At 37.9% G+C, this 26,670-nt stretch overlaps 1 protein-coding gene across 1 annotated transcript in view; it reads left to right on the top strand.

Moving 5' to 3' along the window:
• LOC150105230 (glutamate [NMDA] receptor subunit 1-like) overlaps window positions 1-26,670 on the top strand; it is a 550,508-nt gene that overhangs the window by 475,759 nt on the left and 48,079 nt on the right. The window contains exon 15 of the mRNA XM_090395141.1: window positions 9,175-9,347. Coding sequence (XP_090251267.1) covers window positions 9,175-9,347 — 173 coding nt within the window. The remainder of the gene's footprint in view (window positions 1-9,174; window positions 9,348-26,670) is intronic.

The raw sequence follows: 26,670 nt of genomic DNA, 5'->3' as shown, positions 1-26,670 counted from the left end.
TTGTTGGGCATGTTTATGCAGGCATTATCTCGTGTATGTCAAAGCTGGATAGCTGAAGAGTAACAGTCAAATAGGTTATAACTAAGATTATCATGAAGATGGTTCAGATTGAGGACAATTTCTGTTGATTCTGCAATTCTACTCCCTAGCTCATCGTACCATCTTAAAATGTTTTTCATTTGTTTCAGATCACTGGATGAGTAACAGAATCTTCATCATTAGGGTGAGCAGGATTGGCAATGTGATTAGATAGTTCAGTGGCTCCATTTTTCCCATACATGATGTGTCTCACGTTTTCCATATGCAACTCAATGTATTTCTCTGTCTTACCAAAATAGGGCACATTGCAGTTACATCAAAGACAATAAACTCCATGTTACGCATCTGATGAAGTCTTCTAAGAAGATGTCATGCCTATATATAATAAAATAAATTTAATTAATAGAAGCCAATAGATAACAAAATAGAAAATATTTATTATTACTTGTGTTTCCTTGTGTTTCTAGGAAACACAAGTCTATCCAGACTCATTGTCGGAGGTCCCTCCTAGGAAGCACAAAGTCTATTTACCACTTCTTAAACTCATTGCCCATACTCGCTCTCACCACTCTATCAGACAATGCATTCCACGGTTCAACCACCCTCCATGCAAAGAAACCACTTCTCACCGTCTTCATCACAGTTTCCTTTCGTAATCCTTTCATTTAAGCTTACACGGTGATCCGAATGCATTTTTTAAAAATTATGGAGACAACTACCGTGTTTGAATAAAAACTTTAGTTTAATATAACTAAAAGCTACATTCGACGTTTCGACCTTTATGTCAAGGTCATCATCTGGAGCATACAACTATACACAGAAAACAAACTACACTACAATCAAACTGGCTTGTTAAAGATACGGACCAACCGCTACAACAATTGTTTGCCTGACCTCTGGTGGGAAAAAAAAATTATACATCAATGCTAGAGTCCTATTATTAGTTTTATCTGTTGGTTGTAGAAATACATTGGGCATAACAACAAGTATCTATCTATATACATATATTAACATCATGAATATTCTTGTACATTCCAGCCAGTTGGTATGGAATGATTTCTAATACTAGCTGAGGATTGGCTAGAGTCCTGACTTATGCTGGATCTTATATATTAGGTAGGCTGAATGTATGCCATACAGATCCTTGGAATTTTCATGCCATCTTTGTTGTTGTTGTTGATATTTGGGTGGTTTATCAGGATTTCGCAGGCTTCCTTAAATTTCCTTTCGTACCAGGTTTTTGTGCGGTGTAAAGAGCAGGCGCTTTTCCAGTTGATTTGGTGTAAGGTGTTGAGCACGTGGTCTGAGAGGCCTGCTTCACCATAATGGTTATATTTAATGTGTCTAATGTGTTCTTTCTTGCGTATAGGGATTGTCCGTCCTGTTTCACCAATGTATGGTAAGTTACAGGTGCAGTGGATGCAATAGATACTAGGATGTGCTAATGGGAGGAGAGGATCCTTAGAGGAGTTGAATATGGTTTTAAGTTTAATGGGTGGTTTAAAGGTGGCATTGAGGTTATAATGTTGTAGGATTCTGTTGATTTTTTCTGATAACTCTTTAATGTATGGGATGGCTATGGTTTTACTCTAATCTAGATTCGTTTTTGTTGTTGTTTTATGGAGTATTTTATTAATAGTATTTTTGTTATAGCCATTATTTATGAATATGTCGCTGATGATTTTTAGTTCATGTTTCAGGGCTTGTTGATTAGAGCAAATTGTTGTAGCTCTGTTTTTAAAGGTGTTAACGACACCATATTTTTGTGATGGGTGGTGGTATGAGTTAGCATGTATGTATTGGCCAGTGTGTGTTGGTTTTCGGTAGACCGTGAAGGATAGACTGCTGAAGGAAGACATGTGACTAGTGTGTCTAGGAACGGGAGCAAATTTTGATTTTCAATTTCGATTGTAAATTGTATACGTTCGTGTTGTTTGTTCAGGTGGCTAAGGAACGTGTTTAGCGTTTGTCGCCCGTGTGGCCAGATCGTGAACACGTCATCAACGTATCTAAGCCAGACTGTCGGTCTTAGCGTGGCGGAATCAAGAGCCCCCTGCTCAAAGGTTTCCATGTAGAAGTTAGCGATTGGGGGGGGGATAGTGGTGAACCCATGCCTGTACCTTCTTTTTGTAGGTAAAATTTGTTTTGTCACACGAAGTAACCGAACTGTAGTACATGGGCAAAGAGGGGCCGTAATGTCAGGTGGAAATTTGTTCTCTAGTAGGAGAATTGTGTCATTGATGGGGACATTAGTGAAAAGGGCAGAAACGTCGAAACTGACTAATATGTCGTCTTTGTAGAGTGTTATGTTTTTAATTTTGTTTATAAAGTGTTGTGTGTTTTTTATGTAGGAGGGGGAATGACCTACCAACTCCTTGAGTGTTGCCGCTGATTTCTTGGCTAAGTGGTAATTGGGACTGCTGTCTATTACTTCCATGATTGGTTGAAGAGGCACATTTTGTTTGTGTATTTTCAGAACCCCATATATTCTGGGGGAATAAAGAAAAACTGAAGACGAAATTCCACAGTTTGAAACAATGGCAAAATATGGCGCCCAATCACAAGAATCCACCCAATCAGGAGACCGCCTCCCCGATAAACACCAACAATGAACAACAATCAAGGGAGACAAGGAGCAACCAACCACCGGCAAGCAAGAACTATGTGATCAACCTATCAAGCCACACCCTGAACAGCGGCGAACTTACGCTACTCAATAAAGGACTTAGCTACGCAATAGCACCTAAAAAGGTAAACAAATTGGATTTTATCTACTACATAGAAAGAGGCATCAGGTGTGGTTAGAAACTAGTAATGTCCTGAACACTAAGAAAACCATACAGAACAATCTCACAAAAACATAACTAGCAGCAATTAAGTCATTAAAAGCCAAACAAAACATAATAATAACGAAATCTGATAAAGGCAATGCCACTTTGACAGGTCACTGTCAAGGACGACAGTGGCATTTATACTACAGATGAATCAACTAGTAGCCGATAACAACAAATATCAGCTAGTGAATTATAACCCGACAAAAAGGATAAAGGATAAAACAGAGAAACTACTCAAGTCCATCACTTCTTGGCCACCAGACACGGTTAAAAAACTGAACCCCCCCCCCAAGAATATATGGGGTCCCAAAAATACACAAACAAAATGTTTGTGTATTTCTAACCACACCTGATGCCCCTTCGACCAATCATGGAAGGAATAGACAGTCCCAATTACCACTTAGCCAAAAAATCAGCGGCAACTCAAGGAGTTGGTATGTCATTCCCCCTCCTACATAAAAAACACACAACACTTTATAAACAAAATTAAAAGCATAACACTCGACAAAGATGACTTATTAGTCAGTTTTGACGTTTCTGCCCTTTTCACTAATGTCCCCATCAATGACACAATTCTCCTACAACAAAACAAATTTCTGCCCGCCATTATGGCCCTCTTTGCCCACGTACTACAGTCTAGTTACCTTGTGTGGCAAAACAAATTTTACCTACAAAAAGAAGGTACAGCCATGGTAAACATGGCACACCACTATCCCCCCCCCCCCCCGCAATCGCTAACTTCTACATGGAAACCTTTGAGCAAAGGCTGCTTGATTCTGCCACACAAAGACCAACAGTCTGACTTAGATACGTTGACGACGTGTTCGCGATCTGGCCACACAGGCGACAAACACTAAACACATTCCTTAGCCACCTGAACAAAAAACACAAACGCATACAATTTACCATCGAAATCGAAAATCAAAATTCGCTCCCGTTCCTAGACACATTAATCACACGTCTTCCTTCAGGCAGTCTATCCTTCATGGTCTACCGAAAACTGACACACACTGGCCAATACATACATGCTAACTCATACCATCACATAAATATGGTGTCGTTAACACCCTTAAAAACAGAGCTACAACAATTTGCCCTAATCAACAAGCCCTGAAACATGAACTAAAAATCATCAGTGACACATTCATAAATAATGGCTATAACAAAAATACTATCAATAAAATACTCCATAAAACAACAACAAAAACGAATCTGGATTAGAGTAAAACCATAGCCATCCCATACATTAAAGGGATATCAGAAAAAATCAACAGAATCCTACAACATCATAACCTCAATGCCACCTTTAAACCACCCACTAAACTTAAAACCATATTCAACTCCTCTAAGGATCCTCTCCTGCCATTAGCACATCCTGGTGTCTATTGCATCCGCTACACCTGTAACTTACCGTACATTGGTGAAACAGGACGGACAATCCCTATACGCAAGAAAGAACACATTAAATATAACCATTATGGTGAAGCAGGCCTCTCAGACCACGTGCTCAACACCTTACACCAAATCAACTGGAAAAGCACCTGCTCTTTACACCGCACAAAAACCTGGTACGAAAGGAAATTTAAGGAAGCCTGCAAAATTCTGATAAACCACCCAAATATCAACAACAACAAAGATGGCATGAAAATTCCAAGGATCTGTATGGCACACATTCAGCCTACCTAATATATAAGATCCAGCATAAGTCAGGACTCTAGCCAATCCTCAGCTAGTATTAGAAACCATTCCATACCAACTGGCTGGAATGTACAAGAATATTCATGATGTTAATATATGTATATAGATAGATACTTGTTATTATGCTGAATGCATTTCTACAACCAACAGATAAAACTAATAATAGGACTCTAGCGTTGATGTATAATTTTTTTTCCCCACCAGAGGTCAGGCCAACAATTGTTGTAGCGGTTGGTCAGTATCTTTAACAAACCGGTTTGATTGTAGTGTAGTTTGTTTTCTGTGTATAGTTGTATGCTCCAGATGATGACCTTGACATAAAGGTCGAAACGTCGAATGTAGATTTTAGTTATATTAAACTAAAGTTTTTATTCAAACACGGTAGTTGTCTCCATAATTTTCAAAAAATGCATTTCCTTTAAGAACTTCCAGAAATGGCCCCTTGTCATCACTCCTTCCAGCTGTTAAACAAAGAGAAAGAACTCTCCATTGTCAACCCTGTAACCACCTCTCAACAGTTTAAAAGTCTCAATCATATCACCTCTCCTTCTTCTATCTACCAAACTGTGCGGTCCACATTCCTTCAGCCGATCCTCATAACTAACATTGTACAGTCCTGAAACTGTCTTTGTTATCTGCCTTTGAACAGTTTCCACAGTTCATTTATCTTCTTCAAATCCCGAGGACCAAATCTGAGAACAATAGTCTTGGTGTGGTCTGATCAGGGTCTTTAACAACGGAATGATAACTCTTTTATCTGCAGGTCAGCGTCCTTCTCATTATTGCAGCAATCCTCTGTGTTACCTTCACCACCTTTGCAATATGTCCCCTGAATTTCAGGTTTCTATCTATCATCGACCCCCAGATCTCTTGTCTCCCCTACTTCCTCCAGTATAACTTCTCCCATAGAGTATGCTGCATTACATCGATGTTTCCCAAACCTCAAGACCTTACATTTTGCTGCATTAAACTGATTCCCCCATTCATTTGCCCATCTGTCTAGCTTATTCAAATACTCTTGCAGGACTGCCACATATGCACTCTTACTTTTAACCCTTCCCAGCTTCACATCATCCACAAACAACTGAATATCCCCCTGCAATCCACTTAGAATGTCATTGATATAAAGGTTAAACAATATAGGTTCCCAGTACTGAGCCCTGTGGGATCCCACTTGTAACCTTCTGCTCCTTGAAACTGCCCCACTATACACAACTCTCTGATACCTATTGGTCAGCTAATCCTGAATCCAGTTGACCAACCTGACATCCAAACCTATGTACTGCAACTTAAATATCAGCTTATCATGTGGAACCCTGACAAATGCCTTCGCTAAATCCAAGAAAATGGCAGTATATGCCTTTCCCTCATCTACTGCTCTTGTAACTTTATTATAAAAGGCTAACATATTACTAAAACAAGAGTGCCCCTTCCCAAATCCATGTTGACTCTCACAGATAACATTACCCTCATCTGCCCACAGTTGTATATGATCCCTAACTAATTTCTCCAGAAGAATAGAGATCTGCAAGTTGTCCAGCTATGTCATGCAGACAGCAGACAAGGTATACAAAAAAGTATTCAAGTAATTATTGTCTGTACATGAATGCTTGGAGTATCAGAAACAAAGGGTAGAGTCTATTACCTTAGTCAATATGTTGAGGGCCTCAGATCATAGGCATTAGTGAGACCTGGCTATCAGAATCAGTCATACTAACTGTCATCGAGTGTAAAGGGTACACTATTTTTAGGAAGGATAGAGAGGATAGGAGAGGAGGTGTGCTGATAATGATATCAGATATCATTATCAGCATGCAATCCATTCGTGGATTGCGTGCTAATAATGCACGCAATTGTGCACGCAATTTAAATAATGCATGCAATTGCGCACGCAATTAATTTATGACTTAAATCCAGTTACAGTTGCGACCTATGATTGTATTACTACTACTAACAGTATTTCACGTGGCATGAGTTTAAAACCATCTGGTATAAGGTAGAATCTAAAAAGATAAATTACATAGTGGGGTGTTGTTACACACCTGGTGGATCGGTTGCTAGTGATTAAGAAATGCATCACCAAATAGAAAAGATGAGTGCAAAAGGAGTAATCATAATGGGAGACTTTAATTATCCAAATACTGATTTTCTTGCAGTAGAATCTCATGAGAAGAATGAAAATTAATTTATCGAGCTCTTGTGGGACAACTTCCTCATGCAGCATGTGACATGTGACTCGAGGTCAAAGAGTGTTAGATTTCATTATAGTGTCAGAAGGCATTTCAGTTAAAGGCATAACTATTCTGCCTCCAGTTAGTGAGAGTGATCATTCATAAACTTAGTCACTTGGGAAGTGACTAAGTTTATGAATGTTCCATCCAGAAAAGATTACATGCTGAACTACAAAGCAGGAAATTATGACCAACTAAGGAGTATAATGAGTTCAGTGGAATGGGATCAGTTGATGGATGGGGAAAATATCAAAAGTCCATGGGAAGCGTTTAAACAGTACTTAAATGATGCAATATCAAAGTGTGTCCTGAGAACTCGAAGAATAAATAGAGTAGGAGTCAAATGGATGTGTAATCTTATTATGCATGAGATTTGTAAAAAAAAGGATGATGTGGTAGGAATACCGTGTGCATAAGGATGATGCGCATTATGAAAATTGTAAGGAGCAGGCTAGAATAGTCACAACTGTTGTACGGAAAGCAAAGTCCAAGTATGAAAAGACACTGACTCTGCGTGCTAAAAACAACCCACAAGATTCTATCGATATGCTGAAAATAAAAGAAAGAATGAATATGAAAGAATAACTCTTCTAAATACAAATGGCATGATGGTTACAGTTACAGAAGAGGTTGTTCATCTATTGAGTGCCCATTTTGTAAAAAGCTATCAACCTGGTGTACGTGACATCAAGCTCATTGCTACCTCTTCACTGGATGAAGAAACTCAGGTGTATGAGGACAAGGTATTAGAGCTGTTGCATAAAATGAATAAGAATTCAGCAATAGGGACTGATGGGATATCAGCACTTATGCTGAAAGAGTGTTCAGCTGAACTGGCTATTCCTTTGACCAGACTGTTTAACATGAGGCTCAGAACAAGGAAGATTCCGCAGGAATAGAAAGAATGTATGGTAATTCCATTGCATAAGGATGGTGCAAAGCCGATGTATCCAACTATCGACCAATTAGTATCTCAAGAGTGGTGGTGGTGAAGATTTTGGAAAAATTGGTTAAGGCTTGCATTCAGAAATGGGTTGACAGTTGATATGCAGTACTTGAAGAACGATTTGATTTAGTTGGAATTGTAGGAAATGGATGTCAGTTCATTGTCAGTAAATGTAAAGTCATTCACGTTGGTGTGATTAGATATCTAATGTCGTATTATATTGGTGGGATTATACTAGAAGAAACTAATGAGCTAGGGATCTTGAAGTGTTAGTAGATAGGAAGTTGAAGTTTAGGGCCATATATCAAAGATTGCAGATACAACTCAAAAGATAATTGCAGTGCTGAAACGAACATTCACATGTAAAGATAAGAATGTCATTTTACCTCTTTACAAGTCCTTGATAAGACCTCACTTGAACTATTGTGTGCAGGTCTTTTTCCTGGTTTCCGTTGTGATTTTGGTATATTGGAGAGAGTGCAAAGGAGAGTGATAAAAATATCAAGATTGTAGAATACTGATTATGAAGACGGATTGAGAATTTGTAGACTGCAGACCCTAGTAAACAGGAGAAAGAGGGGGGGGGTGAATGATTGAGACTTACAAACTTCTGAAAGGGTCATTCAAGATTTCAATTGATGGAATTTTTAAATTTATGGAGGGTGGGGAAAGGACAAGAGGGCGTCCTTGGAAGCTGAGAATGAATGCCGCTAAGAAGGGTATGAGGGATAGATTTTTCTCTCATAGGATGGTTCATGATTGGAATGGATTGCCATTGGATATTGTGAGTGCAAAGCAGTGTGAATGAATTCAAGAATAAGTATGACAGCTGGTGTGTGTGGTATGTGGTCTCCCTTAATGAGTTCTTGAGTCCCTGGAGGTCTCTCTTAATAATAATAATAATAATATATATATATATATATATATATATATATATATATATAAAGGTATCATCATAAGTGCCATTTCAACAAACTGGCTACCACCATTTCTCCATTTTCATGTAAGAAATGAACAGCTACTAGTCATCATCCACACACACACACACACACACACACACAGTACAGCTTCAAACTTATTGAAGCAACTTCTTCCTTATACCAAATTAATGAGTACATCTTCCAGCTGTTCAAAAGAAATTCATCAGTGAATTTCTTGAGGATCTGGGCGATGTACTCATTAGTAATACCTTAAATTGTCTTATGTCTTCTCATTTGTTGGGTCAGTGTACAAAAAAAATAAAAAAATAGGAGATGTCTGAACATAGTTTCTACTTACTCAGCATATTGCATATATATTTGAACTTTTTTGAACCTATGCTTAAATTTTTTTTGTTTTTATTTTGAGCTGCAGATGTATAGTTTCACACATGTATTCATGTACTGTTGCTCTGCATATGTAGCTACATGTGTATTTCTCATATTAGTGCACTCAATGCCTTCATATGGGACTCTTCTCGTGTGGAATATGAAGCTGCACAAGACTGCAATCTAGTTACTGCAGGAGAGCAATTTGGACGTTCTGGTTATGGCATTGGTCTGCAGAAAAACAGTTTTTGGGCTGATCAGGTGACCTTAGCTCTCCTAGGCATGCATGAAAGTAAGTTTTTCTTTAATCAATTTTGTAGTTTAAATGAGATTTTAATTTATTTTACTAAAAATTTTCATTTTCTGAATGTTTTATTTCTCTCAAAAACATTGAAACATCATTTTATATGAAAATGTGTGTTGTATTAATTTTTTTTCCCTTTATTTTAATTTTTTACCTTTATTTTTTGAAGATCTGAGGGGTTCAGATGCCATATGTCTTTTATTATTATTATTATTATTATTATTATTATTATTTAGGCCTCCAAGGAGTCAAAAGACTCATCGCGGGAGGCCCTTCCTAGGAAACACAAAGTCTATCATACCACTCCTTAAATTCATTGACTGTTCTCACCACTCTATCAAGCAGTGCATTCCACGGTTCAACCACCTTCGATGCAAAGAAACCACTCCTCACCCTCTTGCTCACAGTTTCCTTTCGTAACTTCCAGGGATGGTCCCTTCTCATCACACCTTCCTGCTGTTCAATCAAGCGAAAGAATTCCTCAGTGTCAACCCTGTAACCACCTCTCAACAGTTTCAAAGTCTCAATCATATCACCTCTCCTTCTTCTATCCACCAAACTCTGCAGTCCACATTCCCTCAGCCGATCCTAATAACTAACAATATACAGTCCTGACTACTTTCCGCAGTTAATTTATTCCCTTCAAATCCTGGGGATGAAATCTGAGAACAATAGTCTAAATGTGGTCTGATCAGGGTCTTATACAACAGAATGATAACTCTTTTATCTCTGCAGGTCAACATCCTTCTCATTATTGCAGCAGTAATCTGGGTTACCTTCACCACTTTTGCAACATGTCCCTTGATTTTCAGGTTTCTATCAATCATCAACTCCAGATCTCTTGTCTCCCCTACTTCTTCCAGTATATCTCCTCCAACAGAGTATGCAGAGTCCCATCGATGTGTCCCAAACCTCAAGACCTTACATTTTGCTGCATTAAACCGACTCTCCCATTCATTTGCCTATCTGTCTAGCTTAGTCAAATCTTCTTGCAGGGCTACCACATCTGCACTATTACTAATAACCCTTCCCAGCTTCACATTATCCGCAAACAACTGAACATCCCCCTGCAATCCACTGACAATGTCATTGATATAAAAGTTAAACAATATAGGTCCCAGTACTGAGTCCTCTGGGACCCCACTTGTAACTTTCTTCCTCCTTGAAACTTCCCCACCATACACAACTCTCTGATACCTATCGGACAGCCAATCCTGAATCCAGCTGACCAACCTGACATCCAAACCCATGTGCTGCAACTTAAATATCAGCTTATCGTGTGGCATCCTGTCAAATGCCTTCGCTAAATCCAAGAAAATGCATTATATGCCTTTCCCTCATCTACTGCTCTTGTAACTTGATTATAAAAGGCTAGCACATTACTAAAACAAGATTGCCCCCTCACATATTATTGTTGACTCTCACAGATAACATTACTCTCATCTGCCCAATGTTGTATACGGTCCCTAACTAATTTCTCCAAGATCTTAACAACTACTGACACACAAACTGGCCTATAATTAGACACTTCCAGTCTGCTACTGCCCTTATGCAATGGAACTATCTTACCTTCCTTCCATTCTCTGGACACCTTTCTTGTAGCCAGACTTTCATTGAAAAGCCAGGTCAAAGGAGCTGTCAGTTCCTTAGTATATTCTCTCAAAACTTTTGGTGAAATACCATCCAGTCCCACAGATTTACTGACATCCAGAGTACTCAGTATTTGGAACACATTCTCCTCCTGCACCTCTAAACCTCGAATCTGCCCTATCCCTCTAGTATTAAAACTTATTCCTCCAGGTTGAAAATGCACCAAAAAAGTCGTTAATGAACAATTCCACTATGTCCTCTGCATCAGTCACTCTATTCCCATTTTTATCCCACAATGTCATTCTTCCATAAACATTTCTCCTCCTACTGGCGACATAGCTAAAAAATTCCCTAGAATTTTCTTTGGATCTTAGGGCCAATATCTTCTCATATTCCAGTTTCACCTTCCTTACCATAATAGTTACTCTCATGTCTTCTTTCATGTAATATGTACTCCCAATATATTGCCCATAGACTGGCTTCCACTCTTGTTTTTTTCTCTCTTCTCTCTGTCTGTGTTCTTTCTTGCTCTCCCCCAATTGCAATTAGAGTTCTAAAGAGGTGGGGTGATCTTTTCTTTACTTTTTCTTTTATCCTGCAGAAGTCTGATTCCTTTTGTAAGATTATTGACCTATTCTCATGATGGACTATGCAACAGATGATAAACAATCTAGCTGAAGTATTTTGCTTATGTGTTCATTGTTAACGGATTCTTGGCTGATTTAGATTTACAGCTGAAGTAACTGAATTTACGTGGGCTGTGTATGTGAATCATGTGTTTTTATAATTAGTTTGTCTTATTTTATTGTTATCATCATCAGACTTCCATGTGGAGTGAAAAGGCTCATCATGGGAGGTACCTCTGTAATGCAAACATACAGCTTATCATATTATGCCTTAAATACATTAACCATCTACACACTTGTCCCACTCTCAGGCAGTGGATTCCAATCACCTACAATTTTCCATGCAAGAGTGTAATGTATGGAGACTCAATAATCCGTGGTGTACAAGATAGGATGTTTGAGGAGTATTTGCTTAGAGGAATGATAGAAAGTGTGGCTATGGCAATTAAGAGGGGTGAAAGGGTGGATGAGATGATTGTGATGGTAGGAACGAATGACTTGAGGGGCAATATAAATTGGGTGGCGAGAGATATGAGATTCTTCCTTGAGGTGGTACAAAAGAAAACGCATTTTGTACCACCTACAAAAGAAAACACCACATTTTGTATCATGCCTAGGCAACATGCACAGTGTGTGTGTGTTGCCTAGGCATGATAGTGACGAGCTGAGCAGTAATATCGAATACCATAATAGCTGGAATGTGTCAGAAGAGAGGATTGGAATATGTGGATGCTGAGGGCATTTGAGGAATTGTATGCAAGAGACCGCTTGCATTTGAATGAGGAAGGACGTAGTCATCTCGAAACATTGCTGTTCTGAACGAGTTGGTGTTGTGTCAATGCAGAAAAACTAAAATACCCAGGGTCGATGGTAGCAGGGGTGGCCTCTTGTGGGAATGGGTACTTGGGAGAAGGGGATCAACATCACGTAACGCTGAGCCCAGTGGAGTCTCGAGGGGATAAAGCTAGGTATTGAAACAGTGGCATTTTTATGCTTTATACTAATGCCAGGAGTATCTGGAATAAAGGAGAGGAATTGGTGGCGCTCATAGCATCAGCCTGGCCAAAGATTATTGGTATCTCTGAGATGTGGTTGACAGAAGAGGATATTATAACAGGAATAGATGTAGCAGTGTACAGCATTTTTCAGCAGGATAGGAAGGGAAAGCATGGTGGTGGAGTACTGCTTATGATAAGTGACAACTTATGTCCTCTAAGAGTGAAGACTTTGGAAGGCAGAGACACTAATCATTTTGAAAGCATATGGTGTGAGGTAGAGCCTGGGGGAGACCTAACTCCTACCAGGTGCATCCCTCGGGTGGCGGATGAGGGAAACCCCAATGGGTTTGCTCAGAATAAAGAATAAGGAGCCATGGACCAAAGGATGCAGCAGAGGAGTGACAAGTCGGCTGCATTATTTTGACATTAAACCCTATGAATCAGGATTCTCCACCATGTCAAGAGAATGTTACTGCATCCGAGGAAGACGACGCGACTGATCCTAGATCACAGGGAGCAGTCGAGAAGTATTTTATGTGGTCAGCCAGTAGAGTTTATCCTCTCTTAACTTTAAATATAAGGACACTGCTAAAACCTGGGAAAACAAGTCTGATGGAAAAAAACTAGCTAGGATTAAATGGAACATTGTGGACTTGGCTGAAACCCACTGGACAGGAGAAGGAGTGATAAATCTAAATTCAGGAAAACTATTCTACTCGGTCAGAGAGGACAATATACATAGAGAAAGAGTCGTCATTTTAGTGAATAATAGTCTACAAAATGCAGCTATGGCCCAAGAATGATTGCTATCAGATTAAAAGGTAAAGAGAAAAATGTTCACTTTACAATAATTCAAATCTACACCCCTGACCAGTCACATGAAGATGAAGAAATCGATACCTTTTATGATAAGTTGCAAGATCTAATAGACAAGACTAATAAGAAAGATGTATTAATCAGTTGTAGGTGTCCTCCCACAATAAGTCTTCGGACTCCTTGGAGGTGTCAGGAATAATAATAATAATAATAATAATTATGATGGGAGATTTTATTGCCAAAATTGGGAAGTTCACCCCAGGCATGGAGGATGTGATATGCAGGTTTGGAGTTGATAACAGAAATGAAAGAGGAGAAAGAATATTAGAATTTTGTAAAGGAAATAATCTATTTATCTGTAATACTCTTTTTTTCCATAGACCTTCCCACAAATACACACAGACCTCACCAGATGGTACAATCAAGAACTGTATCGATTACATATTAATCAAACGCAATTGGAAACCATCAGTGCACAATGTTAGAACTTTAAAAACTCCAAACTTCGACACTGACCATGAACTGCTTGTGGCAAAAATTAAACTAAAATTCAAGTATTGTAAATCACGAGCTCTTATCAACAAAGTGGACCTGTCAAAACTGAAAGAGAAATGTATGCAAGATAACTATCAAACATTAATAGGAAATTAGCTTAGATTATTAACCTATGATAATATAGAAAATACATGGAATCAAGGTAAAAAAAATGTTACAAGTACTTCAAGAAACATACTTGGTACAACATCAAGGCCAAATCATGAATGGATAACCCCTGAAATTTTAAATACTTTAGAAGAAAAAAGAGCAGCAAAGCATATATTAAATATAAGAAATACAGAAGAAAATAAACAACATTATAAGAACCTTAAAACAAAATTGATAAAATATGCATATCTGCCAAAAATAATTGGTTGGAGGAAAAAGCAAAACTGCAAAAAAGCTAATAAAAGAAATGACAATAAAATGGTATATAAAATTATAAAAGAATTAACTAAGATCTATAAAGTTAAACCATTAACAATGAAAATAAAAACAATCAAAACAATCTAGAAACTGGATCAATACAAAATATTAAAATAATTTGGAAGGATTACTATCAAACATTATTTCAAAAAGAACAGGAGGAGGAAAGTATAACAGAAGAGATGACACCACCCATAACTCCAGCAGAAATTATAAATGCAATAAACCAAATGAAATTTTCGAAAGCTACTGGCAAAGATGAAATATCTATAGAACTCTGGAAATATGGTGGCAAGGAATCCATTAACTTCTTAATGAATTTATTTAATCAAATTCTTTATACTGGAGTAATTTCAACTGACTGGAAAACAGGAATTATTATACCAATTCACAAAAAAAGGAGACAAAAGAATATGTGAAAATTATAGACCCATAACACTCTTAAGTCATAGTTATAAACTATTCATCCGAATTATACAAAGTGAACACAGGTACTTACAGAAAAAACTATAGAGGAAAACCAAGCAGGATTCAGACCACATAAATCCACTATATACCACATCTTCACCATTAATAATATAGCAGAAAAATATTGGGAATACAACGTGCCCATATACTGTTGTTTTATAGATTTCAAGCAAGCCTTTGATTCAGTTAATAGAAATAAATTGATCACTATCTTAAAAAACATAAAAATGGACTCTGATATTTTAACATTTATTACAAATTATTATGGAAACACCAAAGCTTTTGTTAAAACGAACAACAATGGCTGTGGGACTTGATAATTCTGAAGGAATGTGCCAGGTAGTTGACACCTGCCTTGACATATTTTTTAAATACGAGTCTTGCACTTGGTCAAGTTCCTAAGGAGTGGAAGGAGGGCAAGATTGTGCCACTTCATAAAGGAGGTGATCGAACTCAAGCATCAAACTATAGGCCTATCTGTGTGTTAGGTGTTGTGGTTAAGTTGTTGGAGAAGCTTCTGAGAACTAGGATCCAAAGTTGGGTTGACAACAATGGTATCATCTTTGATGGACAGCATGGATTTGATAAAGGGAGGTCATGTTTTAGTAATCTACTTATTACAATAAAGTGACTGCTTCCTTGGACAGAGGAGAAGGATACACAGTAATATACTTGGATTTTGCAAAGGCTTTTGATAGAGTACCTCATGATAAGTTGACAGTTAAACTAGAGCAGATGGGGTTGGATATTAGATTAGTGCATTGGATCTGGCTATCTGATAGGTATCAACAAGTTGTGTATGGGGGTGCGATATCCAGGAAAAGGAAAGTCACTAGTGGAGTGCCTCAGGGATCTGTTTTAGGGCCATTACTGATTAACTTGTATATTAATGATATCGGCGAAGATTTGGATGGAGATATTCAGTTGCTTGCAGATGATGCAAAGTTGGGACGAACCATAAAGAGTAGTGAAGATGTGGCCTTACAAGAAGGCTTGAATAAAGTGAGTGATTGGGCATGGAAATGGGGATGTGAGTTCAATGTTGCAAAATGTAAGGTTTTAAAATTTAGAAAACAAAGATGGGATGCAGAATTTATGCTTGGTGAGAATATATTGTTGGAAGTAGAGGAAATAAGAGATCTGGGGGTGATAGTGGATTAGGATCTAAAATTTAGGGGACACATCGCCAAAATTGTGAAGACAACACAAACGCTTCTGAGAATGATGCGGAGAACACTGATATGTAGAAGTAGGGAGATTCTTGTTCCGTTGTATAAGGCTTTGATTAGGCCACACATGGACTATTGTGGCCAGATTTGGTCACTGGGTTTTCAGAAGGATAAAGAGATGTTGGAAAGGGTCCAAAGGCGACTGACTAAGGTAGTTTCTGACCTCTGGAATGTTGAGTATGAGGAAAGATTGAGAAGATGTAATTTGCGGAGTCTGGTGGACAGGAGGAAGAGGGGAGATATGATAGAGACCTACAAGTTGGTAAGCGGTTGTTATAGGATCAATGGCGGAGAAGTTCTACAGAGAATAGTGGGAGATCAGGGGAGAACCAGAGGTCATCCCTGGAAACTGTATAAAGAGGGTGTGAGTAGGGGAGTGAGAGGCAGGTTTTTTTCGTGCAGAGTTGTGAATGATTGGAATGCCTTGTCTGAGAGTGTTGTGTCCGCAAGGAGTTTGAGTGTGTTTAAGACACGATATGATGAGATGTGTGTGTGTGTGTGATAAAAGGGCCTCTCAGATGAGTCTTTGACTCCATGAGGTCTTGGGGTAATGATTTTTTTTTTTTTTTAAACATTTTATTATGTCTCAGATAAATTATATACATGGATAGAGTAATAATTATATGTATACATATATATATATATATGCATATATATACATTAATATACATTATTCCCAAGGTAAAAAAACTTATTTACATATATATATATATATATATATATGTATGTAAATAAGTTTTTTTATTTACAAGGTTCAGCACTTTGTGCTACATATAATGAGATTTAAATAGTAATGATGATAACATAGTTTTTTTGTTTTTAAATAACAATCACAGTAATAATTTACAATTATATTGTTCAGAGTTACATAAGTTGTATAATATTACATGTTGTATTTTTTTTTTTTTCAAGTTTGAAAAGGTCTGATTGTACAACAGCATTTACACATATGCAATCAAAATATACAGTGTAAACTCATGATTTACATTTTTTTTATTATATTGCATACATTTGTTACAGTTATTACATACATTACATACATTTGATTACATATGGTACATTACTTACATTTGTTTACATATGATACTTACATTATGTACATTTGTTTACATATAATACATACATTACATACCGTATTTTCCAGTGTATAAGACACACTTTTTTACCTTAAAAATTCATCTTAAAAATGGGGTTCATCTTATATAATGAAGGTAAGGATTGTTTCCTCTTTTCAAAGTCATACACACTCCCTTTAATGTTCCAAGATCTTTGTAGGCGGTTAATGGTGCAATCAAATTGATGTGTGACCTTCACGTGACTTCTAGTGCGTCATTGGCTAAGAACGGGGAGTCCCTATTCAAGTTTCATAATATCTTATCCGAGTAATCAGTTACCGAGGTTTATCAGTATTGAGTTGACGTGTTGAGATATTTTGTGTTCAGTTTGATATTTCCCCGTAGATTTTAGTGATGTAAAAATACAGGCGATATTCATATACTTCAAGTTACAAATTACAGGTTGTAAAATATGCGGAAGAACACGGGAATAGGGAAGCTGAAAGACATTTTGGACCTTCGCCTACAGAAAAGATGATTAGAACTTGCCGTGGTTCAGAAGGAGATTTTGTACAATTTGCGTAATGAAAAGTGCACGGAACGTGGAAAAATTGCGAAGTGGCCAGAACTAGAGACCGAAGTTTTGAAATGGGTGCAAAAAAATCAGCAAAATGGCATTGCCATTTCAATGAAAATGATTCGTACGCATGCAGTCAAAGTACCTTGTGAGGTTTTTTTCCGGAAAATTGTATTAAATTTCTTGGGTGCGTCTTATACATAGGAGTAGCTTATACACCGGAAAATACCGTATATTGGTTTACTGTGAGACATATATTACATGCATTTGGTTACATATGATACATCTTGGATGAGAAGTAATTTCTCTGCTTTCATCCTCGAAGCTTTTATGTAAGCTTATCTGAGGATGACACCAGTTGGTTATTATTTATTGGTTTTTTTACTGTGTTGGGAAGCTACGAAAGCTATGATTGAGAAATTTGCACGCACGCACACACACACACACACACACACACACACACACACACACACATACAATAACTTGGAATGTATTGATGCGTCGCTGAACTGGAAGCCTGAATGAATATATTGTGTTTCATTAAATTTGTATGGTATTTTGAGTGCGTGTTTCTTGTTCATAGTATGTCCTTATTGTATTTATATGTGATATAATTAGTTGTCTGAGGTCTTGTTATGTGTTATGTGTTTCTGACTGTCCTGTAGTTGGCATCGAAATAATGTTTTAGCAAAGCTGCATAGCGACATAAATGTTTTGCTGTCAGTATTTTGTGTTCTGACATTGCAGTGTATATAAAGTCTTTATTGTCTCCTTGTTCCCAAAAGATCAGCTTTACATGACTTTGTACTGTAACGAGATTAATAATAATAATAATATGTATATTAAAAAAAAACAAGGTTTAATATATATGTATATATATATGCAGTCATACCCTGACTTACGCAAATCCGGAGTTACGCTGTTTCTTATATGCACGTATTCCCATCCTGCTTCACGCCTCACCACTAATTGGATGTTTCATGCGCCGGCCGCATTCGCCAGTGTCGCACATGCTGTGAACAAGCACTGACGTGTTTTGCGCAGTCTCCATTCATACACGATTTTTATAGTCTACAAACCTTGCGATTGTTTAATGTTATGTTCTTGATAAAAATTTTATCACATAAAAAATAATAATGTCGTCCAAAAGAAGCAAGTCCAATTCTGATATAGCTAGCAAGAAAAGAAAAACATCGGCTTTGGAAACAAAACTCAACATTATTAAGGATTTTGAAGGCGGAATGAAAATTTGTGAGCTAGCAAAGAAGTTCGATCTACAGGAATCCATAGTAAGAACAATCATAAAAGAAAGGTTTACAGAGTTTGGAGGACATAGATTCTAACGAGGAATGAATTGTAGCCACCAGGCAAGGAATAAAAAAATCATTAGCTTGCTATGAAGAAATTTGGCGTGACAAGAAAAAGACATTATGCTGTCAGACGAATCTATTAGATTTTATGAAACCATTGACATCGAAATACCTTTCTTTTTTTTATGTATGAAAAACTACAATTATGATTATATTTCTTGAAAAATAGAGGTGTTTTTGTAAACCTTTGGTCCCAATTGTATGTTTGTATATATAAATTACATGCAAAATTATACCCCGAGTTATGCGAATTCGACTTACGCGCTTTTTGTTGGTCCCACCTACCACGTAACTTCGGGGTTTTACTGTATTCTTTTTTGATGAAGTTTTATGAAGAACTTTATTAATAGTATTTTTGTTGTTATATCCATTATTTATAAATGTGTTGCTAATAATTTTTAATTCTTGTTTATTATTATTATTAGCAACACATTTATAAATAATGGATATAACAAAAATACTATGAATAAAATTCTTCATAAAACTTCATCCAAAAAGAATATAGATTACAGTAAAACCATAGCCAGTCCATACATTAAAGGGTTATAAAAAAAAATCAATAGAATCTTACGCCATTATAATCTCAATGCCACTTTTAAACCACCTATAAAATTAAAAAACATATTCAACTCTTTTAAGAATCCTCTCCTCCCATTGGCACATCCTGGAGTTTATTGCATCTACTGCACCTGTAACTTATTTTATATTAGTTAAACTGGACGTACAATCCCTATACGTAAAAAAGACACATTAAATGTAACAATTTTACTGAAGCAGGCCTCTCAGATCATGCTCGCAACACCCTGCACCAAATTGATTGGAAAAGTACCTGCTCTTTACATCATACAAAAACCTAGTATGAAAGAAAATTTAAAGAAGCCTGTGAAATTCTGATTAACCACCCTAACCTCAACAATAATGGTGGCATAAAAATTCTTAGAATTTGGATGGCATATATTCAGCCAACTTAGTATCTAGCATACTTTAGGAAACTATTCCATACCAGTTGGTTGAAATTTATATGTATAATCACATTGTTTTTTTTTAAAATAAATATATATATGTAAATAAGTTTTTTTGCCTTGGGAATAATGTATATTAGGGTTGCGAAGTAATTTTATAAACTTGGTTATTTTATTACTCCTATTCCCAAGTAAGCAAACAGTTAAGTTTGCGCCTGAATGTAGTTCAAGTCTAAAGGTGGTGCAGCACCAGGCAACTCATTGTAAAGCTGGATAAAGCACTGATCACTATTCTTAGTATTTTCCATAATGTAAAGCACATCTCACTAAGAGATGTATACTGCAATACATTATGGGTGGCGTCACTACCCAGACCGGTTTCAACCTTTTTTGAGGTCTCCTCAGTGAGTAGCTAGACCCTAAATTTTTGAGGTCCCCTCAGTAAGTAGCTAGACCCTAAATTCCAAGGTTTTTGTAATACAGAGCCTTATCAACTTTACCTATCCAAGTTGCTACAAGGTGTTTTTATTTTGAATAAGAATCTCTGGAGGAGATATAGATGTAAATAAGTTTTTTTACCTTGGGAATAATGTATATTAGGGTTACCAAGTAATTTTATAAACTTGGTTATTTTACTCCTAATCCCAAGTAAGCAAACAGTTAAGTTTGCGCCTGAACGTAGTTCAAGTCCAAAGGTGGTGCAACACCAGGGCAACTCATTGTAAAGGTGGGTATATATATATATATATATATATTTTTGAAATTAGGATTTACTCGGGATGTATACATTTATAAAAATAAATTTAACTGACTAGAACCCGAAAAGTATAACAAAAACCTTTAATACATCACGACTAGTTTCATCGGTGCCCCGACTTCTTCAGGTGAGAAATAAATTATTTTGGCCAGACAGATAAATCTGTTTCACTTTGTCTTGAGGAACATAGACGTGACATCTCTTACAGTAGAACACGAGCGAGCGCCCTTTCCAGTCATGTCCTCTTCTCGGCAAACTCTAACCTTGAAGAACAGCCACATCAAGTTGACTGGGAACGCACTACTAATTTATATATATGGAAGGATGAATTCGAAAGAAGAATTATCGAATCAAAAGAAATAGTTCTGGACCCTTCACATTTGAACAACAATCTAAGCTACAATTTGCCTCATTCCCATAGCGCAGTAATCCAGTACTGGCGCTCTAAAATTAGCTGTCGCACACATTCAACTCATGCCAACGGTAGCATGCAGTCACCTATTCAAATATGACTGTTACTATTCTGCTTTTTATTAAGCTGGAAATTCCATGTTTTTTACCTTGTTATTTTTATATCTTATGTTTTTTATTTCTCACCTGAAGAAGTCGAAGCACCGATGAAACTAGTCGTGATGTATTAAAGGTTTTTGTTATACTTTCTCGGGTTCTAGTCAGTTAAATTTATTTTTATAAATAAATATATATATATATATATATATATATATATATATAAACATGTTGCTCTCCAGCCCAATTCTTAGTTTTGTAACTTAATAGATAATAATAATACTCTAGCTTTGATATAGTAAAGTTTTTTTGTTTTTTTTTTTCACCAGAAGTCAGGCCAATAATTGTAGTAATGGTTGGTCAGTAACTTTAACAAACCATGTAGATTGTAGTGCAGCTTGTTTCTCTGTATATATTGTGTATGCTCCAGAGGATGACCTTGATATGAAGGTCGAAATGTCGAGTGTTGATTTTGGTTTATATAAAACTAAAGTTTTACTCTATAACACGGTGGTTGTCTCCATAATTTTTCAAAATGTATATAAGAATTCCCTTCATCACAACGAGGATCAAACCCAGGTCTTTTCCAATCAAAGGGTGCAATGTTCTGCTGTTCTTTCAGTTGCTCTATGGAGGCTTTACAATTTTGTCATGCCACAGCTGCAGCAGAGTCTGTGCATGGATTCAGTCATTTTCATGCAGGATGGGGCCCCTCCTCACACATCAGTCATTCTGTACAGGAGGTTCTTCAAGAACATTTCATAAATAACACATTTTTATTCACTTCTATTATACATTCATGGGCTGTACTGTTCAATGTGCTGTCCATCCCAGTATGCCACAAACTTCATCCTTTTTACAGTGTGTTCAACAACTGAACAGATAGTCAGGACTTATGTTAAGCATATGTTTCAGCACCAGCAAGTTATCAGGATGATTCTGATAAACCCTGTCTTTGAGAAATCCCCAGAGCCAGAAGTCACAGGATTCAGATCAGATGAATGAGCCAGTCATGGAGTGGAAAACGCATGACTGATCATGATCACTCTGGCTTCCATGAAATGTTTTTGAAGAACCTCCTCTACAGAATGACTGATGTGTGGAGGGGTCCTATCCTGCATGAAAATGACTGAATCCACACACAGGCTCTGCTGTAGCTGTGGCATAACAAAATTGTTTATCATATCTCGATAACACTTGGCAGTAACTGAACAGGTCACAGGATCCAAATGGCAAATGGCCCAATGATAATGAAGCTGTAAACTAACATCAGATAGTAACGTTGGGTGAATGCAAAGGAATTTATTGGATTGCATGTGGGTTTTGCATAGCCCATACCTGGCAGTTATGGGTATTCACAGCTACAATCAAGGTGAAAGTAAGTCTCATCTCCCCACAAAATCATCCACAGCCATGCAGTGTCCAACTCTGCTTGAGCAAGGAATGTTAAAGCAAACATCAAGAAACTTCTAAAGTCTTGCAGGTGAAACTCTTGTGTCGGAATTATCTTGAATTGGGTAGAAATGCAGAATCTTCATGAAATTTTCCAGACAGTACTGTTAGGCACATCCATGTGTCTTGATACAGCACGTGCACTGTATCAACGCTGTTATTCATGGCCTGCTCCACAATGCAGTAGCAACTTCATTCACTTGCTGGGAACTAATTGGTTTGTGATCTCTGCCAGGTCTAACTCTGAACGATCTTGTTTCTTCAAAATGACTAAAAATTTGTTGCAGAGCTCATGGAGATAGTGGACCTCATTGACATTTGTCAGGCAAAGAAATTCTCAGAGTGCAGCAAAAGCATTGCAATTGTTTACGTAGTACAGCTTCACAAACAAAGCAAGTTGAGGCAAGGTTAGTGTCATCAGGAGGAACAATAGAAAAGGTGGCTATGAGGTGAAAGGGTGGATGAGATGATTGTGATGGTAGGAACGAATGACTTGAGTGGTAATGTAAGTCGGGCAGCGAGAGATATGAGATTTTTGTTTGAGACTATACGGAAGAAGACAGAGAGAGGAAAAATAGTGTGCGTGTTGCCTAAGTATGATAATGATGAGCTGAGCAGAACAGCAGTGATATTGAATGGCATAATAGCAAGAATGTGTGACAAGAGAGGACAGGTATATGTGGATGCTTGGAGTGCATTTGAGGAAAGAGAGGAATTGTATGCAAGAGATCATTTACGTTTGAATGAGGAAGGATGTAGGCATCTGAAGAGATTGCTGTTCTGAACGAGTCAGTGTGTCCTAGGGAGGATGATAGCAGGGGTAGCCTCTTGTGGGAATGGATACTTGGCAGAAGGGAGACGATGTCAGGTAACACTGAGCCCAGTGGAGTCTAGAAGGGATAATGCTGAGTATGGAAACAATGGCATTTATATGCTTTATACTAATGCCAGGAGTATCCGGAATAAGGGAGAGGAATTCGTGGCACAGATAGCATCAGCCTGACCAAAAATTATTGCTATCACTGAGACATGTTTGACAGAAGGGGATATAACAACAGGAATAGAAGTCGCTGGGTATAGCATTTTTCGTCAGGATAGGAGGGGTAAGCGTGGTGGTGGGGTACTGCTTATGATAAGTGATGACCTATGTCCTCTAAGAGTGGAGGCTTTGGAAGGAATTGAGACAAATGATTTTGAGAGCTTATGGTGTGAGGTAGAGGTAGGCAAGATAGGATATTTAGTGGAGCGTTGCTACAGACCCAGGAGCACAGAGGATGGGGACCAGGAGATGTTTAGACAGCTAAGTTTGGCAAGTGCAAGAAGAATGATTGTTATGGGAGATTTTAACTACAGTAGTATAAATTGGAAAGAGGAATATGCATGTAGCAATAGGGGAATGGAATTTCTAGAATTCTTGAGGGACAAATGTCTTAGGCAACATGTAACAGAAGGAACAAGAGGTTCAAGAGTTTTGGATTTGGTTATAGCATCAGAAGAGTTGATACTAACTGAGTTGACATCTCTCCCACCAGTTGGAGAGAGTGACCATATGGTTTTGACTTGGAAAATTAATAGACATGCACGAGTAGCAAAGAGACGGGAACTTATGTGGAATTATAATGCAGGTGATTGTAATAGTCATAGACGTCATCTTCGGGAAGTTTCATGGAGGGAGGAATTGGAAGGCCGGGATATCATTAGTGCGTGGGAAATTGTGAAAGAATATTTGTTAGCAGAAATGGTAAGTTGTATACCAGGATTGAAGAAGAGGACACAATTTGGAGAAAAGTGGATGACAAACAATATTAAACAGGAATTGCATGCGAAAAAGAGGCTATGGAAGAGATATAAGAAGACAGGTGAAGAGAAGATGCATGAAGAATATAAGACACAGGACAGAAGAGTGACTAGTGTGGTAAGAAAAGCGAAACTGGAAAATGAGAGGAGATTGGCACTAAGATCCAAAGAAAATCCTCGGGAATTTTTTAGCTATGTGGCCAGTAGGAGGAGAAATGACTGTGGAAGAATGATATTGTGAGATAAAAATGGGAATAGAGCTGATGCAGAGGACATAGTGGAATTGTTCAATGAACACTTTATTGGAGTATTTCATCCTAGAGGAGTCAGTTTTAATGCTAGAGGGATAGGGCTGGTTCGAGATTTAGAAGTACTGGAGGAGATTGTGTTTCAGATACTGAGTACTCTGGATGTCAGTAAAGCTGTGGGACTGGATGGTATTTCACCTCGAGTTTTGAGAGAATGTGCTAGGGAATTGACAGTGCCTTTAACCTGGCTTTTCAATGAATGTCTGGCTTTGGCAAAGGTGCCCAGGGAATGGAAGGAAGGTAAGATAGTGCCATTGCATAAGGGTGGTAACAGACTGGAAGTGTCTAATTATAGGCCAGTCTGTGTGTCATCAGTAGTTGTTAAGATCTTGGAGAAAGTAGTGAGGGACCATATACACATTGGGCAGATGAGGGTAATGTTATCTGTGAGAGTCAACATGGATTTGTGAAAGGGCGCTCTTGTTTTAGCAATATGCTAGCCTTTTATAATAAAGTTACAAGAACATTAGATGATAGAAAGGCATATACTGCAATTTTCTTAGACTTAGTGAAGGCATTTGACAGGGTGCCACATGATAAGCTGATATTTAAGTTGCAGCACATGGGTCTGGATGTCAGATTGGTGAACTGGATTCAGGAGTGGCTCCTCCACCATACACAACTCTCTGATACCTATCAGATATCAGAGAGTTGTGTATGGTGGAGCACTTTCAAGGAGGCAGAGGGTTACAAGTAGGGTCCCACAGGACTCAGTACTAGGACCTATATTGTTTAACCTTTATATCAATGACATTGCCAGTGGATTGCAAGGGGATATTCAGTTGTTTGCAGATGATGCGAAGCTGGGAAGGATTATTAGTAATAGTGCAGATGTGATAGCCCAGCAAGAGGATTTAAATAAGCCAGATAGATGGGCAAATGAAGGGGGGTGTGGGTGTCAGTTTAATGCAACGAAATGTAATGTCTTGAATTTTGGGAAACATCGATGGGATGCTGCATTCTCTATGGGAGGAGTTATACTGGAGGAAGTAGGGGAGACAAGAGAACTAAGGTTTATGATTGATTGAAACCTGAAGTTTAGGGGACATATTGCAAAGGTGGTAAAGGTAACACAGAGGATTGCTGCAATTATGAGAAGAACACTGACCTGCAGAGATAAGAGGGTTATCATTACGTTGTATAAGTCTCTGATCAGACCACACTTGGACTATTGTTCTCAGATTAGGTCCCCAGGATTTGAAGGGGATAAATTAACTGTGGAAAGGATACAAAGACGGACGACAAAGATGGTTTCAGGACTGTACAAGGATAGTTATGAGGTTCAGCTGAGGGAATGTGGACTGCAGAGTTTGGTGGATAGAAGAAGGAGAGGTGATATGATTGAGACTTTTAAACTGTTGAGAGGTGGTTACCGGGTTGACACTGGGGTGTTCTTTCGCTTGGTTGAACAGCGGGAAGGAGTGATGACAAGAGGACATTCCTGGAAGTTACGAAAGGATACTGTGAGCAAGAGGGTGAGGATTGGTTTCTTTGCGTGGAGGGTATTTGAACCGTGGAATGCATTGCCTGGTGGAGTGGTGGGAGTGAGAAATGTAATTATCAATGAGGTATCAAATCATCCACCAATTGGTGAAAGTCACCATGAGGTGATTACTTGGGTGGTTGCCAGCAGTGCAAGGACCCCTGTGAAAAAAGGGTATATGTGGAACTACAAGGGGGGTGATTATGAAGAGCTCAGGAGACAGCTTGCAGGTGTAGCATGGAATGAGGAGTTACCTGGAAAAGAGTTTGGGGTTACCTGCAGTTTGGGGGATTTTCAAAAAATATTTAGTAGATGCAATGTCTAAATGTATACCATGGGTGAGAAGGTTAAAT

Source organism: Typopeltis vanoorti, chromosome 7 (genome assembly GCF_054136105.1).
Source record: "Typopeltis vanoorti isolate ZY-2024b chromosome 7, IOZ_Tvanoo_1.0, whole genome shotgun sequence".
NCBI classification, from domain to species: domain Eukaryota; kingdom Metazoa; phylum Arthropoda; class Arachnida; order Uropygi; family Thelyphonidae; genus Typopeltis; species Typopeltis vanoorti.
The sequence above is the reverse complement of the archived record's forward strand: the minus strand, read 5'-3'. Positions and strand labels throughout refer to the sequence as shown.